This window comes from Ailuropoda melanoleuca, chromosome 4 (assembly GCF_002007445.2).
Source record: "Ailuropoda melanoleuca isolate Jingjing chromosome 4, ASM200744v2, whole genome shotgun sequence".
NCBI classification, from domain to species: domain Eukaryota; kingdom Metazoa; phylum Chordata; class Mammalia; order Carnivora; family Ursidae; genus Ailuropoda; species Ailuropoda melanoleuca.
Genome location: NC_048221.1, coordinates 79,578,230 through 79,595,681, shown reverse-complemented (window position 1 = coordinate 79,595,681; position 17,452 = coordinate 79,578,230). Strand labels below are relative to the sequence as shown.

Here is a 17,452-nt window from a genome sequence, read left to right as displayed (position 1 = left end):
ACTTGGCAAGGATATGGAGAAATTGGAACCCTGTGCAATGCTGACAGGAATGTAAAATAGTGCAGCTGCTATAGAAAACAGTATGGCAGTTTCTCAAGAAAATTAAAAATAGAAATACCATATGATCCAATAATTCCACTTCTAGATATATATCCAAAGGAATTGAATGCAGGGTCTCAAAGAGATATTTGTACACCTGTGTTCCCTGCAGCATTATTAAATAGCCAAAAGGTGGAAGCAACGTAAGTATCCGTCACAGATGAATGGATAAACAAAATGTGGTATATACGATGGAATATTATTCAGCCTTAAAAAGGAAGGAAATTCTGGCACATGCTACCACATGAATGAATCCTGAAGACATTATGCTAAGAGAAATAAACCAGTCATAAAAGAGCAAATCCTGTATGACTACACTTATATAAGGTAACTGAAATAGGCAAATTCATAGAAATGGAAAGTAGAATGGTAGCTGCCAGGGGCCAGAAGAAGAGCAGAAAGGAGAGTGACTGTTTCATGGGCATGAAGTTTCAGTTTGGGAAGATAAAAACTGTTCTGAAGATGATGGTCCTGACAGTTGCTCAACAATATGAACGGACTTAACTGATGCCACTGATCCACTTAGAAATGGTTAAAATGGAGGATTTCTGGGGAAGACGGCAGAGAAGGAAGATCCTAAGCTCACTCTGACCCACAGATATAACTAGATAATACCCACATCAGTGTAAGTAATCCAGAAAAGGACCCAAAGACTGGCAGAACAAACTCCCCACAGCTAAATATAGGTAAGAGGCCACATTGAGGAGGATAGGAAGGGTGGACATGCAGTTGGGAACTAAATGGACCCACAGGACTGTCCATGGGAGGGAGAGATGCTGTAGGTTCAGAGAAGAGAAAAACAGACTCTCATACCAGGGATCCCACTCAGGGAAGATGAATCCCCAAAACATTTGGCTTTGAAATGCAGAGGCACTGAATTTTGTGAGTTCTTAAAGTCAGTGCGCCTAAAACCTGGAACTTAAAATATCAGTTCTGGGAGAGCCAAGAGAGTGAGAAGAAACTGAGTTCCCACCCTTAAAGAGTACAACAAACAGCTCTGTGGAGATACAGCATAAAAGCAGCAGTTTGAAAAATGCCTGGACTATACAAGAAGGAAATTTGTTTACTAATCTCAGAGCATGCTGGAGGGGCAGAGATCATTGGGAGACTTCTCCAGGAACACAGGAGCTGGAAGGCACCATTTCTCTCCCCCATCCCTACACTAGACACATGGACCCCTGCAGGAACCAGCACAGCAGCACCAACACTCCTACCTAACTTGCTAACACTGTGCTGGACCTTTCTGTTCCCTTGTGGACATGCCCCCTTCCAGACAGGCCTCAGCTCCAGGTCCCTTCCACAGCAGAACTATGCAAACCTTGCTAACAACACATAATCCACCCCCATGTTTTCCTGTAGTTCAGTGCTACTGTGTCTCTGGTAAGTGCCTGTTCTGATGCAACTCAAGCCCAAGGTGGACTCAGGCCCACTAGCAACACAAGAGACCAAACAGTGCCTACAACATGCAAAGAGACCTATTTCAATGACTAGACTGAAGGCAAAAGTGGCTCAGCCACAACAGTGGGGCACATACAACACACATGGGAGATACCCCTGAAGCAACGTTCTGGTGAACAGGGGACATTGTACTACATGTAGGGCACCATAGGACCTCTTCTTTATAAGACCACCAGTTTCAAGAACAGGAGACATAGCTGACTTTCCTGAGACAGAGAAACAGATAAAGAGAGTTAGACAAAATGAGGAGATGGAGGAACATGCCCCATATGAAAAAGCAGGACAAAATCACAGCAAAAGAGCTAAATGAAATGGAGATAAGTAATATGCTTGACAGAGAATTTAAAGTAAATGTCACAAAGATACTCACTGGACTTGAGAAAAGAATGGTGGAGCTCAGTGAGACCCTTAAAGAGATAAAAAAAAAAAAAGAACCAATCAGAGATGAAACTCAATAACTGAAATGAAAAATACACTAGATAGAAGAAGCAGTAGACTAGAGGAGGCAGAAGAATGATCAGTGACCTAGAGGACAGAGTAACGGAAAGCAATCAAGCTGAATGGGAGAGAGAAAAAATAATAAAAAATGAAAATAGAGTTAGGGAACTCAGTGACACCATCAAGTATAATAATAACATTTGCATTACAGGGATCCCAGAAGGAAAGGAGAGAGAGAAAAGGGGATAGAAAATTTATTTGAAGAAATAATATATGAAACTGTCCTGAATTTGGGGTAAGAAACAGAAATCCAGATCCAGGAGGCACACAGAGTCCCCAGCAAAATCAACCCAAGGAGGTCCACACCAAGACACCTAGCAATTAAAGTGAAAAGTAGTGATAAAGAGAGAATTTTAAAAGTAGCAAGAGAAAAGAAAACAGCTACGAACAAGGGAACCCCTGTAAGATTATAAGCTAATTTTTCAGCAGAAACTTTGCAGGTCAAAAGAAAGTAACATGATATATTCAAAGTGCTGAAGGAAAAAAACCTACAGCCAAGAATATTACATTTGGCAAAGCTACTTTTCAGACTAGGAGAGATAGTTTCCCAGACAAACAAAACTTAAGGGAATTCATGATCACTAAACCAAACCTACAAGAAATGTTAAAGGGAACTCTTTGAGGGGAAAGGAAAGACCATAATAGGAGTAAGAAAAGTAGGAAACAAAAAGCACAAAAATAACTATATCTATAAAAATCAGTCAAGGGATTCACAAAATAGAAGGATGTAAAGTATAAAACCATATACCTAAACTTGGTGGGGGGAGGGGTAAAGAATGGGCTCAAATTTAGGTGACTACCAACTTAATATAGACTGCTCTGTGCATAAGATTTATATAAAACGTAATGGTAACCACAAAATAAAAACCAGTAACAGATATGCAAAAAATAAAGAAAATGGAATCCAAGTATATCACTAAAGAAAGCCAACAAACTATGAGAGAAGAGAGCAAGTGAAATGAACAGAGAATTACAAAAACCACCATAAAACAAGTAACAAAACAGCAATAAGTATGTACATATCAATACTTACTTAGAATGTAAATGGACTAAACACTGCAATCAAAAGACATAGGGTCATAGGGGAAGAGAGGAAAAAATAAAACAAGATGAAACCAGAGAGAGAGATAAACCATAAGGGACTCTTAATCATAGGAAACAAACAGAAGGTTGCTAGAGGGGAGGGGTGGAGGGATGGGGTAACTGGGTGATGCACATTAAGGAGGGCATGTGATGGAATGAGCACTGGCTACAAGACTGGTGAATACTGACCTGTATCTCTGAAATCAATAATACATTATATGCTAATTAATTGACTATAAATTTAAAAAATTTAAATGAAAAGACATAAGGTGACAGAATGGATAAAAAAAAGCAAGACCCCATCTATAAACTGCCTACAAAAAACTTGTTTCAAACTTAAAGACACATGCAGATGAAAGTGAAGGGATGGAAAAGCATTTATCATACAAATGGAAATGAAAAGAAAGCTGGGAGAGCAAAACTTATATTGGACAAAATAGGCTTTAAAACAAAGACTGTAACAAGACACAAAGAAGGACACTATTTAGTCATTAAGGAAATAATCCAACAAGATGTAACAACTGTAAATATTTCTGCACCTAATATGACAGCAACCAAATACAAAAAGCAGCTAATAATAAACATCAAGGAAGTAATCAATAATAATACAATTAACAGTAGTGGACTTTAACACCCCACTTACAATCAATGGATAGGTCATCCAGAGAAAATCAACAAGGAAACAATGGCTTTGAATGACACATTGGACCAGATGGATCTAACAGATAATATTCAGAACATTCCATCCTAAAACAGTAGGATACGCATTCTTTTCAAGTGCACATGGAACATTCTCCAGAATAGATCACATATTAGGCCACAAAACAAGTTTCAACAAATTCAAAAAGATCGTATCATGCATCTTTTCTGACCACAACTCTATGAAACTAGAAATTAACCACAAGAAAAAAATCTAGAAAGAACACAAATACCAAAAAAAAAAAAAAANAAAAAAAAAAAAAAAAAAGAACACAAATACATGGAGGTTAAATAACATGCTACTAAACAATGAAGGGGTCAACTAAAAAATGAAAGAGGAAATCAAAGCATACATGGAGGGGCGCCTGGGTGGCACAGCGGTTAAGCATTTGCCTTCAGCTCAGGGCGTGATCCCGGCGTTATGGGATTGAGCCCCACATCGGGCTCTTCCACTATGAGCCTGCTTCTTCCTCTCGCACTCCCCCCTTGTGTTCCCTCTCTCGCTGGCTGTCTCTATCTCTGTTGAATAAATAAATAAAATCTTTAAAAAAAAAAAAAAAAGCATACATGGAGACAGAGGAAAATGAAAACACAATGATCCAAAATCTTTGGGATGCAACAAAAGTTGTTCTAAGAGGGAAGTTTAAGCAATATAGGACTACCTCAAAAAGTAAGAAAAATCTCAAACCTAATCTTACACCTAAAGGACCTGGAAAAAAGAATAACGAACAAAACCCAAAACTGTCAGAAGGAAGGAAATAATAGAGACTAAAGCAGAAAAAGATGAAACAAACAAACAAAAAAAAAAATAGAACAAATCAATGAACTAGGAGTTGGTTCCTTGAAAAGAGCAACAAAATTGATAAACTTTTTACCAGTTCACCCCCCCCCCGCCCAAAAAAGGATAGGGAGGACTCAAACAAAACCAGAAATGAAAGAAGAGAAATAACAAATGACACCACAGAGATATAAAAACTGTAAGAATATTATGAAAAATTATGTGCCAAAATAGACAAATTGGGCAACCTAGAAGAAATGGATAAATTCCTAGAGGCATATAACTTCCCTAAACTGAAACAGGAAGAAATAGAAAAATTTGAACAGATCGATTATCAGCAAGGAAATTGAATCAGTAATCAAAAAACTCCCAACAAAGAAAAGTCCAGGACCAGAAGGCTTCACAGGTAAATTCCACCAAACATTTAAAGAAGAGCTAATACCTATTCTTCTCAAACTATTCCAAAAAATTGAAAAAAATTCATTCATGAGGCCAGCATTACCTTGATACCAAAACCAGATAAAGACACCACAAAAAAAAGAGAACTAGAGGTCAAGAGTCCCGATTAACATAGGTGCAAAAATCCTCAACAAAATATTAGCAAATCAAATCCAACCATACTTAAAAAAAATCATTCACCACGCTCAAGTGGGATTTATTCCTGGGATGTAAGGGTGGTTCAGTACTTGCAAATCAACGTCATACATCATATCAACAAGAGAAAGGATCAAAACCATATAATCATTTCAATAGATGCAAAAAAGCATTTGAAAAATTACAACATGCATTCATGGTAAAAACCCTCAACAAAGTTGGTGTAGATGAACACACCTCAACATAATAAAAGTCATCTATAAAAAACTTATAGCTAATATCATATTCAGTGGTGAAGAAATGAGAGCTCTCCCCCCTAAAGACTGGGAACAAGAATGTTCACTCTCACCATTTTTATTCAACATAGTACCGGAAGTCCTAGCAACAGCAACCAGACAACAAAAAGAAATAAAAGGCATCCAAATTGATTTGGAAGAAGTAAAACTTTCACTATTTGTAGATGACAGGATGCTATAGAAAGAAAAGCCTGAAGAGTCCACCAAAAAATTACTAGAGCTGATAAATTAATTTGGTAAGGTCACAGAATACAGAACCAATATACAGAAATCCATTGCTTTCTGTACACTACTAATGAAGCAGCAGAAAGTGAAATTAAGAAAACAATCCTATTTATAATTGCACCAGAAGTAATAAAATACCTAAGAATAGACTTAATCAGGGTGAATTAACTGTACTCTGAAAACTATGAAACAAGATGAAAGAAACTGAGGACAATACAAACAAGTGGAAAGATATTCCATGCTTACAGACTGGAAGAACAAATAGTTAAAATGTCCTTACGACCCAAAGCAACCTATGGATTTAATGCATTCCCTATAAAAAATACCAACAGCATTTTTCACAGAAATAGGACATAAAATACTAAAATGTGTATGGAACCACAAAAGACCCTGAATAGCCAAAGCAACCTTGAAAAAGAAGAACAAAATAGGAGGCATCACAATCCTAGATTTCAAGTTACACTACAAAGCTGTAGTAATCAAAATAGTATGGTAATGGCACAAAAATGGACACACAGATCAAAAGGACAGAATAGAAAACCCGGAAATAAACCCATAATTATAGGATCAATTAATCTTTGACAAAGGAGGCAAGAATATATAATGGGAAAAAGTCTCTTCAACAAATGCTGTTGGGAAAACTGGATAGCTACATGCAGAAGAATGAAACTGGACCACTTTCTTACATCGTACACAAAAATAAACTCAAAATGGATGAAAGACCTAGATGTGAGACCTGAAACCCTAAAAATCCTAGAAGAGAGCAAAGGCAGTAATTTCTCTGACATTGGCCATAGCAACGTTTTTATAGATATGTCTTTTAAGGCAAGGGAAACAAAAACAAAAATCAACTATTAGGACTTCATCAAAGTAAAGAGCTTCTGCACAGCACAGTCTTCTCCAAAGACATACAGATGGCCAACAGACATATGAAAAGACACTCAACATCACTCATCATCAGAGAAATGCAAATCAAAACCTCAAGGAGATGTCACCTCACACGTGTCAGAATGGCTAAAAATAAAAACACAAAAACAAGTGTTGGGGAGGATGTGGAGAAAAAGGAACCTTTGTGCGCTGTTGGCAAGAATGCAAACTGGTGCAGTAACTGTGGAAAACAGTATGGAGGTTCCTCAAACAATTAAAAAAAGAATTACCATATGTTCCAGTAATTCCACTACTGCGTATTTACCCAAAGAAAACGAAAACACTAATTCAAAAAGACATATGGACCCCTATGTTTATTGCATAATTTACAATAGCCAAATTATGGAAGCAGCCCTCGTGTCCAATGATAGATGAATGGATAAAGAAGAAGGGGTATACATATAATATGGAATATTACTCAGCCATAAAAAGGAATGAAGTCTTGCCATTTGCAAGATGAACAGATCTAGAGACTATAATGCTAAGTGAAATAAGTCAGTCAGAGAAAGACAAATACAATATGATTTAACAAACACGTGGAATTTAAGAAACAAAACAAAGAAAAATAAGGAGGGCACGTATTGCATGGTGCACTGGGTGTTATACGCAACTAATGAATCATCGAACTTTACATCAGAAACCAGGGATGTACTGTATGGTGACTAACATAATAAAAAAAAATTTAAAACAAATAAAAATAAATAAATACAAACCCAAAAAACAGACTTAACTATAGAGAACAAACTGATGGTCACCAGAGGGGAGGTGGGTGGGGGCATGGGTGAAATACGGGAAGGATATTAAAAGCACACTTATCAATATGAGCACGGAGTAATGTACAGAATTGTTGAATCACTATATTGTACATGTGAAACTAATGTAACACTGTATGTTAACTACAATGGAATTAATATTTTAAAAATGGTTAAAATGTTTACCACAAAAAGAAAGTTGTTCTCAATAAAAAAAAATTTTAGAATTCCTGGTGTTTTGGCTTTCAGAAGTGTAAATAAGGGATCCTGGACAAATTAGATTGTTGGTTTATATCATTATGTGTTCTTAGCAAGAATTTGCAAACTTACCAATCAGCAAAAATCTATTTAAACTTACAAAATGTAAAAATCATTGGTGTAAATGAAACACTACTATTCCATTGATTGAGGAATGATCCTCCTGGCTTATGAAGGCCATTTTCTTTGACTAAGACTTGGGCAGGAGCCAGAAAGCCCCAACCATCGCCTCTGGCCCTGCAGATTCAAGCTGATGGAGCATGACCCATCTCCAAAGCTGGTTCACCCTCAATCCACAGTGGGCTTCACTGTTTTCACTGGAAGTCAAAGGTCTAAATTAGCTCAAGCTCAACTAGAAAGATGTAAGAGAAATGATTAATACTGTCTCTAATAAATTGCTTTTTTTTTCTGAGCTTAGTGTTTATCTTAATGCAAACAGTTCCATCTCTCTTGATGTTTAGCAATTAATAGTTATTAGAAGATGCAAATACATGCAAATCTTAAGAGTGTTCACATAAAACAACTTAGAAATTGCCATTTGAAAGTCTACAGGAGGGGCAATAGCAGGCCTCACAGGTAGCAGACTAAGTAGGTATGCTTTATAAATAGTCCAAATGCTAGTGAATAGCAATTTCTGAACTTTAACTTTTATGTTTAAGAAACACAGAATACCAGTACTATGTCATGGAAACTGGGACATGGCCATGATTAATTCTCTTGCCAAATTTGTTTAGAAAGCTGTTTGGCTGTTTGAGTAAAATGAGAAATCACTATATTTCCATAGAAGTGAACTCAAGAGTCATTGTTACTCAAAAAGTGAAAATGCGGAAGGAGGCTCATTTACATCAAGAAATTCTTACAAGAGTAAAGTCATCCGTGTGTGTTGTTTCACATCCAGATTGAGAGCAAAAACGTTCTAACATTTCTTTTTTTGAATGTGCTCCTTTCAAGTGTATTTTGTTTCCATTTTTGAGGCCAATGGACTGAAGGTGGAGGAGAAAGCCAAGACTTCTTTCAGGGGGGGATGGAGTGGGACAAAGTACATCCAAACGTCCCTCTGCCCACTCTGCCTTCTTCCTACTGTTTCATCCTTTCTCCTGCCCTTTCTGTCCCTGTTCCTTTACTCTTTTCCCCACATTCTAAGCAAATGCTTAGAGGACCAACAGAAAGGTATTGGCTAGTGAAAGGGAAGCTGGATCAGAAGACTGTTTACATTCCAATTACTTTTAATCCTCTCCTCATACCCTACATGTCTTAATTCCCCTCTTTGTGCTGGGTCTCCTACCTCACACTGGCCTCTCTCCTACCCCCGGGTATCCTAGAGGGACCACTTCTGAGAAAACCACGGACAGGGCTACTCTGAGAACCTCTCCCCATTCTGAGCTCAGCAAAGGTGCTTCTGAACTCAACAGCCCCCTTCCCTGCCTCAGGGTGAGGGTGCACCAAGGCTGGGCGGAGGGCAGAAGAGCCTCTTGGACATTTCCCCGGCATGGCTCTGTCCACACGGACTGGGGAACATGGGCTGGATCTGGGGTTGTTACCAACACTTCAACTAGGCTTTCATTCACCCTGTTTTTCCATTGAGAGATGGAATGCATGCCAACATTTCTTTGGATTGATGGTACATAGTGGACTTCTGTTATAGTGTTGTCAAAAGCGTGACAGGCAAAGGCACCACTGATGGGAGTGGAGGGGAGGACACTACATGGGCAAAATTTTTTATTTCAATAGCATTTTAATGAGTAAAAAAAAATATGAACAACGTATTAAAGCCATGATTTCATGGATATTATTGCTTATAGTGAGGAAAAATTAAAAAAAAAAAGAGAGAGAGCTATATTAAAATCACTTTAAAGTACTAAGAAAATAAGAATATTGGTAGTGATGGGGCGCCTGGGTGGCTCAGTCGTTAAGCGTCTGCCTTCGGCTCAGGGCATGATCCCGGCATTCTGGGATCAAGCCCTGCATCAGGCTCCTCTGCTGGGAGCCTGCTTCTTCCTCTCCCACTCCCCCTGCCGTGTTCCCTCTCTCACTGGCTGTCTCTATCTCTGTCGAATAAATAAATAAAATCTTTAAAAAAAAAAAAAGAATATTGGTAGTGAGGAGTCATTGTAAAAATCAAGAAGGTGGCAAGAATATGGCTGCCATTTGAGAAATGGCACAAATTCTCAGGGCTCCCTTGGGCTCAAACTGCGGCATGGTCTTTAAGATCTTTTAAAAAGCACAGTCTGTTACTCCCATGGAAAGAGAGGCTCTTGCCTCTCTGGTCATCCATCCACAAGTGCATGCCAATCTCTCTAACAAACTCTACGCCTAGGCACTATAGGCCACATCTGTGAGGTGCAGACATGCTTCCTGTCTACCGTGTACCACCTGTGCCTGCTCTGACAAGGGCAGGGTGTGGGAATCTTTTGGCAAGGGCAGGTGTGTGGGAATCTTTTGACACTGACACAAAATGCAGGGCGCCCCTGACCGTCTTCCTCTGACTCTGGGGGACAGGAGTTGGCCATGCAATCAATATAAACCCTGGTTACCTGGATGCTCATTCTGTACTGGCTCCTTTCCTTCGAGAGCCCAAAGTCAGGGACTTGTATCAAAGAGAGAAGTACACCAGGGTAAATATGGTTTCTGCTCTGATACCCACTCTAAAATTGAATCATGTGATACAGTTTTTGGATGAGCTAAATAAAAAGACCGCCAGAAAGGAATAATTATTGCTGGTTGATGCTCCCCAACATTCAGCCAGTTCATGGTCAATAATCCCACCTAGTACGTTAACTCATCCATTATCTAGTATATGATTTGCTCTCAGTTTACTTGAAATATACACCAAGAAGTTTCATGATTTAAGGTCAAACATTTTTGCTGCTTTACTAACATGTTTTACCTTGCTCTTCTGGGTGCTTACTTGCTCTTATCTGCCTGAAACCTTTTCTTCTGGATAAAGTTATACTGGCTCCTCTCTGTGGCAAAGAACTTAAGGGCCTCGGCTGCCTCCTTGTCAATGCACTGAAGCGGGCCCTAAATTTTACAACTTGCACTGTTGACCCCTGTGGCTGGTATTCAGATACGCATCTAAACCAGGATCCTGGGCTTCCGTAAGAAAACAACAATCCAATCTCCAGATTGGCTCACTTTTTGTATTTAATAGATATTTAACGAAGCTGGCCTCTGGGTACATATAGGAATACAATATCCAGCTCACTTTCCTATTGCTTAATTTTTACAAAAGGTTTGGTTGACAACAACATTTTTTAAGGAGGAGGACCTGAAGAATAGGTACTATTCTTCTCTCAGTCGTCTGGAAGCTACCTCAGGCCAGCAGAGAGTTCTCAGCATTGCCAGACAATTTGGCCTTTGGAAGAACCTCTGTGGCCACACTGCCATCAGCCGTTTCAAGGGGCTTCGTGAAAAGAACCTGATGAGTAATAGCTCGCTCCATGCCTTTTGAGGACTTTTGATCTCATGTCAGAGTCCTCGCTAGGAAGATTCTCGGGAAATTTCTCTCTCATCTCAGCACTTTTCACCTGTGGACAGCACGACTCACGGTACTTACAGAGTGCTAACACAGTAAGTTATGGCACATCAGCACTCAATAAATATTAGTTATTATTACAATATACTGAGGATCTGTACCAGGGAATACAAAGCAGTTTACATACATCTTTTAAAATTCTCACGATAGGCTTATCATCTCATTTTCACAGATAAAGATTTTCGGCTGGAGTTTCAAGTGGAGATGTAAACAGAGACATTAAGATGAAGTCACAGTGGTATTCATAGACTAAGCACATGGAGGGGGGGCTCTGTTCATTTGCTGCAGGGGGCCCCAGACCCTGCTCTTGGCTCCTGCAGCCAGCGCTGATCCCACTAATGTGGGCTACTACCTTAAAGCTATTTTTTTGGTCTTGTTTTTCCTGTCAGTTATTTCCTGCTTATTTTCAGAGTCTGGGAGCGGTCTCATTTAGGGTCACCAACTTGTCCAGAATTTCCCAGTTTTATAACTCAAAGGCCCATTTCCCAGGATACCACTCAGTGGTTTTCTCACTGTGTTCTTGATCTTTGTAGAAGGACCATAGCTAGTACATGCAGATACCTTCATGCAAATGAGGAGGAAGGGGTATCCATTTATTTTTAACACACTTCTGATCTTCTTTCAATGTATTTATGTAAACTGCCTTAAATCCTTTCTAGAATAAGGTGGGGTACAGAGAAACAAATATAAATACAGAGCTTCACATTGCGATTAACATTCTGAGTGTTATGGGTATTAATATGTATATTACCTTTATATCCTTGTTCTGTCTCCCTGAGATCAATTTTGGTTATTGGTTTGAAATCAGTATCCCATAATCGAATACACCCATCTCGTCCACCAGTGGCAAAGCCTTCTTCACAAGCATACATGCTAAAGATTCCAGCCTGTTGAGTAAGGCAGACAATACTGCAATGATTCTAAATGGTCATTATAGTTGGATCTTGACAATAAAAGAAAAGGCAAAACAAAACAAAAACAAATACTTAAATACTTTGTTCCCTACTGAAATTCTGACAATAGACCAAGTGGCCATTTATAATATCCTTCATTTTGGCTAGATCAAAAATTAATCATAATTACCACCAAAGCAAATTAGTTCAAATGTTCCTTTACCATTAACTAAAATGACAGCAATTTGAAAAAAAAAATATTCACTAATTCCTTGGTTAAAGTAGATATGAAGATCAAACTCCTTTATGTGACTACTGATCCTTATAAAGAAAAGACAACAATGGAGGTGTTTCATATAAATTGCCACTCAAGATAAGCAAAGATATGCGGGCTAGGAACATAAACACTTTCACTGGTAAGCAGGTGCCTGAAATGCACGCAATGAGCTCAAGAAGGCACCGCCTAACTGAAGACAAACTACATTTGTGTTAGTTTGTTAAGGATTATATGAAGACGCTTTTTTTACCATGGGCAATAGTTTCATAACTTAATGTTCCACAGGAAAATATTTTACCTGGTCTGTTGAAAAGTGCTACAAGAATATACTGTTGACATAAGAGCTAGTGTGAAATCAGGTTACTGAGGCAGCTGCTTTCATGCATGAGGACGACTACTGACCTCTGAATTGTTTTAAGAGCTGTTTCATAATTAGTGGAGCCAAGAAAATTGGTTCAACATACAAGAAAATGAAAGACCTAAAATTTCACGGCTCTTCTGCTAAGACGTGCTTCAACTTTTCTTTATATTAAGAGTAACAGGGGACCAATGTGGAGGCAATAAGCTACAGGTTTGGTGAGTTTCTAAAAATTTCTTACCCAATTTCCATTTACTACAATAGGTTTCAGCTTTCAGATCTCCCCATTCTTCTGAGCATTTCCATTTTATCATCTATAGATACTGCAATGTAACCATGATCATATATGTCAAAAGAGAACAGAATGGTCAGAAGTTTGTTCTTGTTCTTACAGAGCAGACCATCAAAAGCGACAAGTTTATCAATGGTTTCTGTTTGCGTTTCCAGAGCTTGTGATTCGGACATGGAGGTGCTGCTCGCTCATTCAGAGTGAGGAAAAATCTACCCACCAATGTAAAAACAATAGTTGTCTACACTCTTGCTATTTGATGCACGGGCCCGAGGCCAGCAGCAATGGCATCATCCCAAACTTACTAAGTCAGAATCTGCATTTTAACATGATCCCCAGGAGATTCACAGGTACCTTAATGTTTGAGAAGTACTGATCTATAAGATGAAAAGAATGATAAAATAGTTCTATTCTTCCAGATGTTGGTGAATAACACTACTCAACCAATCAATAATTGAGGTGAAGGCTAAATTATTAAGCTTTTGAAACATTTCTTTTGGCAAACAAAAATAATTGGGGAAATCTAGAGTCTGCGGATTTTAAAGCAACAGGAAAAAACATATATTTGTGATGTCAAGTTATTTAATAAATAATCACCCGATTTCCACACCCACATACTTACACTGTGTGCTCCTTGAATGGTGCGGACCAAATTGAGCCCTTTCCAGACGTAGATGTCTCCATTTAAAGCACCAGAATAGGTGATGTCTTCTTTGGCACATGCAAGGCAAAGGATGGTCTGAAGATCCCCTGTTTTGCCAAATATCCCTCTTTTTGCAGTCAGGGCATTTCCACAGAGTGTCCAAAACTGGAAAGTGATTGAATGAATAGATCCAAAAATAACTTAGTCATTCTGAAGCACCACATTATTGGTATTTGCTTCTATTTCAGTACATGTTACGTCATCTGCTAGAGCTGAACCAGGCACACATCATTTCACTTGTTCTACTGCAACCAACAGGACTGCAAACCCATTTAGCCAACTACTAGCAGTGTAAGAAAAACTTCTAATGGTATTTTTTAAATCCCAAGGTTCTAAAATTCCCAAACTTTACTAATTGCTTAATGGTGATTACATACAAAAGGTCAATGTTCTCAGAGTTGGAATAAAGTGGACGAATCATCAGGTCTTTAATTTTTAGTCAAATTACAGAGGCAGGATAGGTTCACAGTAGACAAGTTTAGAAATACAGAGAAGTATGAAAAGGAAAACTGAAATATCTACAATGTCCTGCTAATGTGTTGATGTATCTTCCAGACATTTTTTTGCGGTGTGTGTGTGTGTGTGTGTGTATTTAGAAATAATGCTTTTCTAACTAAAAAATGTGATGTCTCTACTGTAGAAATGTTGCTCAAAAAGTTTCCTAAAGATGACTTATCTTTCCACATAGCCAAATAACTGATTAAGCTTTTCAGTTTTCATTGCATAATTTATCATGTGGCAGAATCATTAAGCATAAAGCTAGACCTAGTTTATAGAAAGCAATAGCAAGACTTCCACGGTTATACAGAAATTGAGTATTTTGCTTTGACATAGTTTTTAAATGTATGAACTGGTATAATTGTCCTGCTGTGTATATAGCCCCTCAGTTTATAAAGGCTCTTTACATTTATTTGGTCTCCATAATACCCCTGAGAACAGGCTAGAGCAGCTATTCCTATCATCCCTATTTGGAAGTGAGGGCAAAGGGGCCAACGTGGTTTGCTGAAGGTAAGAGTTCAATGGGTGTCTTACATGAGAAAATACTGAAATCTTGATCTTTGCCTTGGGAACTTTAAATCTAATGAAGACACATAAAAAGCAAGAGACAATTTCAAGGCAGCGTATTCCGACTACACACAAATGGCAAGAAAATTCAAAAACAGAGAACCGTGTTGAATTACTTGGAATGAGCCAGGCTAGGACTTGGATCAGTGGTGAGGAAGAAGTTACATCGGGGATCAGGAGGGCAGGAGTAGGCAAACCCAGGTGACCAAAAAAAAAAAAAAGTGTGAGGAAAAATCAGTGACAAGTCAAATATTTTGTGCCAGTAGGAGAGGAAAAAGGGCGGCCCTCTTAGAGTAGTTAAGTATTGAGGGAAGCAGTTCTAGGGTGGTTGTACCACCCGGGGGTCTGGGACTCTGGTGGCCGTGGAGGAGGTGGCCCTTAGGGAGGATGAGAGGCAGGTGTGCAACCACTTAGGACATTACAGGATTCTTCTCTCATTAAGGAGGCAAGTACCGACTCTGGTGATTGGTTTCTTTGGGCACTTACTACTTTTATGAAAAGTACACGCGGAAAGAACAAAAAGATCTGGGGAAAAGATGGTTAAGTCTAAGCTTTGGGAAAACATTTAACATTTAAGCATTAACTTGGAACCTGAACAAACTACTAGATGTAAACACTTACTGGTAGTACAAACATGCCAAAAACCCGAGAAGGTAGACATTTCCTTTTCTCACCATGTCTCCCACACATTAAGATTAAAAGGAGAGTAATAATTTTGTAATCAATATCCCTAAAGAAGAGTAATTATTTTGTAGTTATTATTTAACTTAGAATGTGCACCTCTGAGTTACTGAAATATTTTTTAAACATTTTTTAACTTAAATTTCAGGTAGTTAACATACATATTGGTTTCATGAGTAAAATGCAGTGATTCATCACTTACGTACAACACCTGCGTTACCGAAATATTTCCAATGGACAACCACAAAGCAAAGAGAGACCATCAGCCTCAGACACAAACGTTTTCTGATTAAATCCCCTAGCAGGAGGGAACAATGCCAACATGAAACATTCCAAATAATCAATGACTCTCTAAAAAGGCACATATAATGCCAGGATAGGTAAGAGATTTTTTGTAGAAGTGGCAAATCTCTGATTCTCTCTTCTTGAGGAGCACTTCCTATTGGGAAAACAGTGACAATTTAGGGTAGCAACACATCAGTAAATCCACATCAAATGAACAGACATTGTTTATCTTCCCCAATCTCCATTCCCAGGTTGTAATGCTAATTTTGTTAGAGCCGGCAGGTAGGCTGCAGTTAACTGGCTCTAGGTAATCTCCAATGTCCCTTCTGTATATGACTAGGGACTGGAGAAGGAGCAACAATACCCACTAACGTGGTAGGCTCAGTTGCTCTGAGACCAAGCAAGCATGACAACGCTCAGCTGCTACTGTTTTCAAGCACTCACTTCAGGTAATTGAAATTTGCCTGTCTGCCAAACACTGGGAATTCGCAAAAACAGAAAGGATTTCACCGTAGCTACACAATTTCACATAAAAATATCTTCTTGGAGTGCATCAAAGATTGTTGCATTCAACTTGTGACTGGAAACATCCATTTGCTGTTAGGGAGGTTTGGGGGGGCGGGGGAAGGTGGAGATCCTGGAACTGGTTGTAGAAAATACAGATAGTGAAAATATTTGTTGAAGGCTGCTAAAACTTGTTGTGGATTTCTTTCTAAACAAAATTAATAAAGATGGCTGGATGGGCATTTGCAGATTATTCCATTTGAGGTAAAAATACTTATTTTTGTTTCGAAAAAAATGCCTGGGGACACTTGGGTGGCTCAGTTGTTTAAGTGTCTACCTTAGGCTCAGGTCATGATGCTGGGGTTCTGGGATCAAGCCCCTCATCGGGCTTCCTGCTCAGCTGAGAGTCTGCTTCTCCCTCTCCCACTGCCCTTCCCTCTACTTGTGCACTCTCTCTCTCTCTCTCAAAATCTTTAAAAAAAAAAAAGGAAAAGGAAAAGATGCCTGTCTACTAAAACATAATTAACAAATTTAATGGGATAAACAGCTCTGTTTTCAAATGAAGTTCCAGGGTTTTATGTGCCTCTGTTTTTAAACTGATTAAAAGAGTTAACCAAGGATGGAAAGAAATAGGGAAGAAGCTGGAGAAATCATCAATTAAGCAGATAATCTGTTATTTTTCATAATCTGTTCTTGAGGGGGAAAGTCAGGCCAAGATAGATCACTGAAGAAATAATTTCCAAGTGGAAAGAGTTCTTCCAGAGACTGAATTTAAATCTTATCTGTGCCACCATATTTGTGATTCCAGGAGAAGGGGAAAAAATTAACATTATTGTGCCCTTACTGGCACAATAAACACACGCTGTTTAATATAACTCTTAATAAATTCAGAAGGTAGTGATCCACAACCCTCTGGGTTTTTGTTTTGTTTTTTGAGAGAAATTCAGCCTCAGGGAGATTATTAAATAGCTTTCCCAGAATCAAGTAGAAGGAGAGAATGATGAGGATTCAAAGTCAAATAATCTCCTAGGTCTTGGTTTCCTCACTGTAGGATATGCAGGCTGGATGATGGCTCTGGGGTCAGAGTCCCTGACTTCCAGAGAGCCTAATGGAAACCAGGCTTATCGTGATCTCACATAATTCTTTGACTATGGGTAAGAGAACAATTCAATGCCTTTGCAATTTGTTGGAATGA

General features: G+C 38.7%; 1 protein-coding gene across 5 annotated transcripts in view; it reads right to left on the bottom strand.

Moving 5' to 3' along the window:
- EML6 (EMAP like 6) overlaps positions 1-17,452 on the bottom strand; it is a 278,507-nt gene that overhangs the window by 145,415 nt on the left and 115,640 nt on the right. For all 5 annotated transcript variants that reach the window (XM_034659141.1, XM_019792847.2, XM_034659142.1 and 2 more), the window contains 2 exons: positions 13,642-13,827; positions 11,954-12,089 (listed from right to left, as the gene is read on the bottom strand). In XM_034659141.1, coding sequence (XP_034515032.1) covers positions 11,954-12,089; positions 13,642-13,827 — 322 coding nt within the window. The remainder of the gene's footprint in view (positions 1-11,953; positions 12,090-13,641; positions 13,828-17,452) is intronic.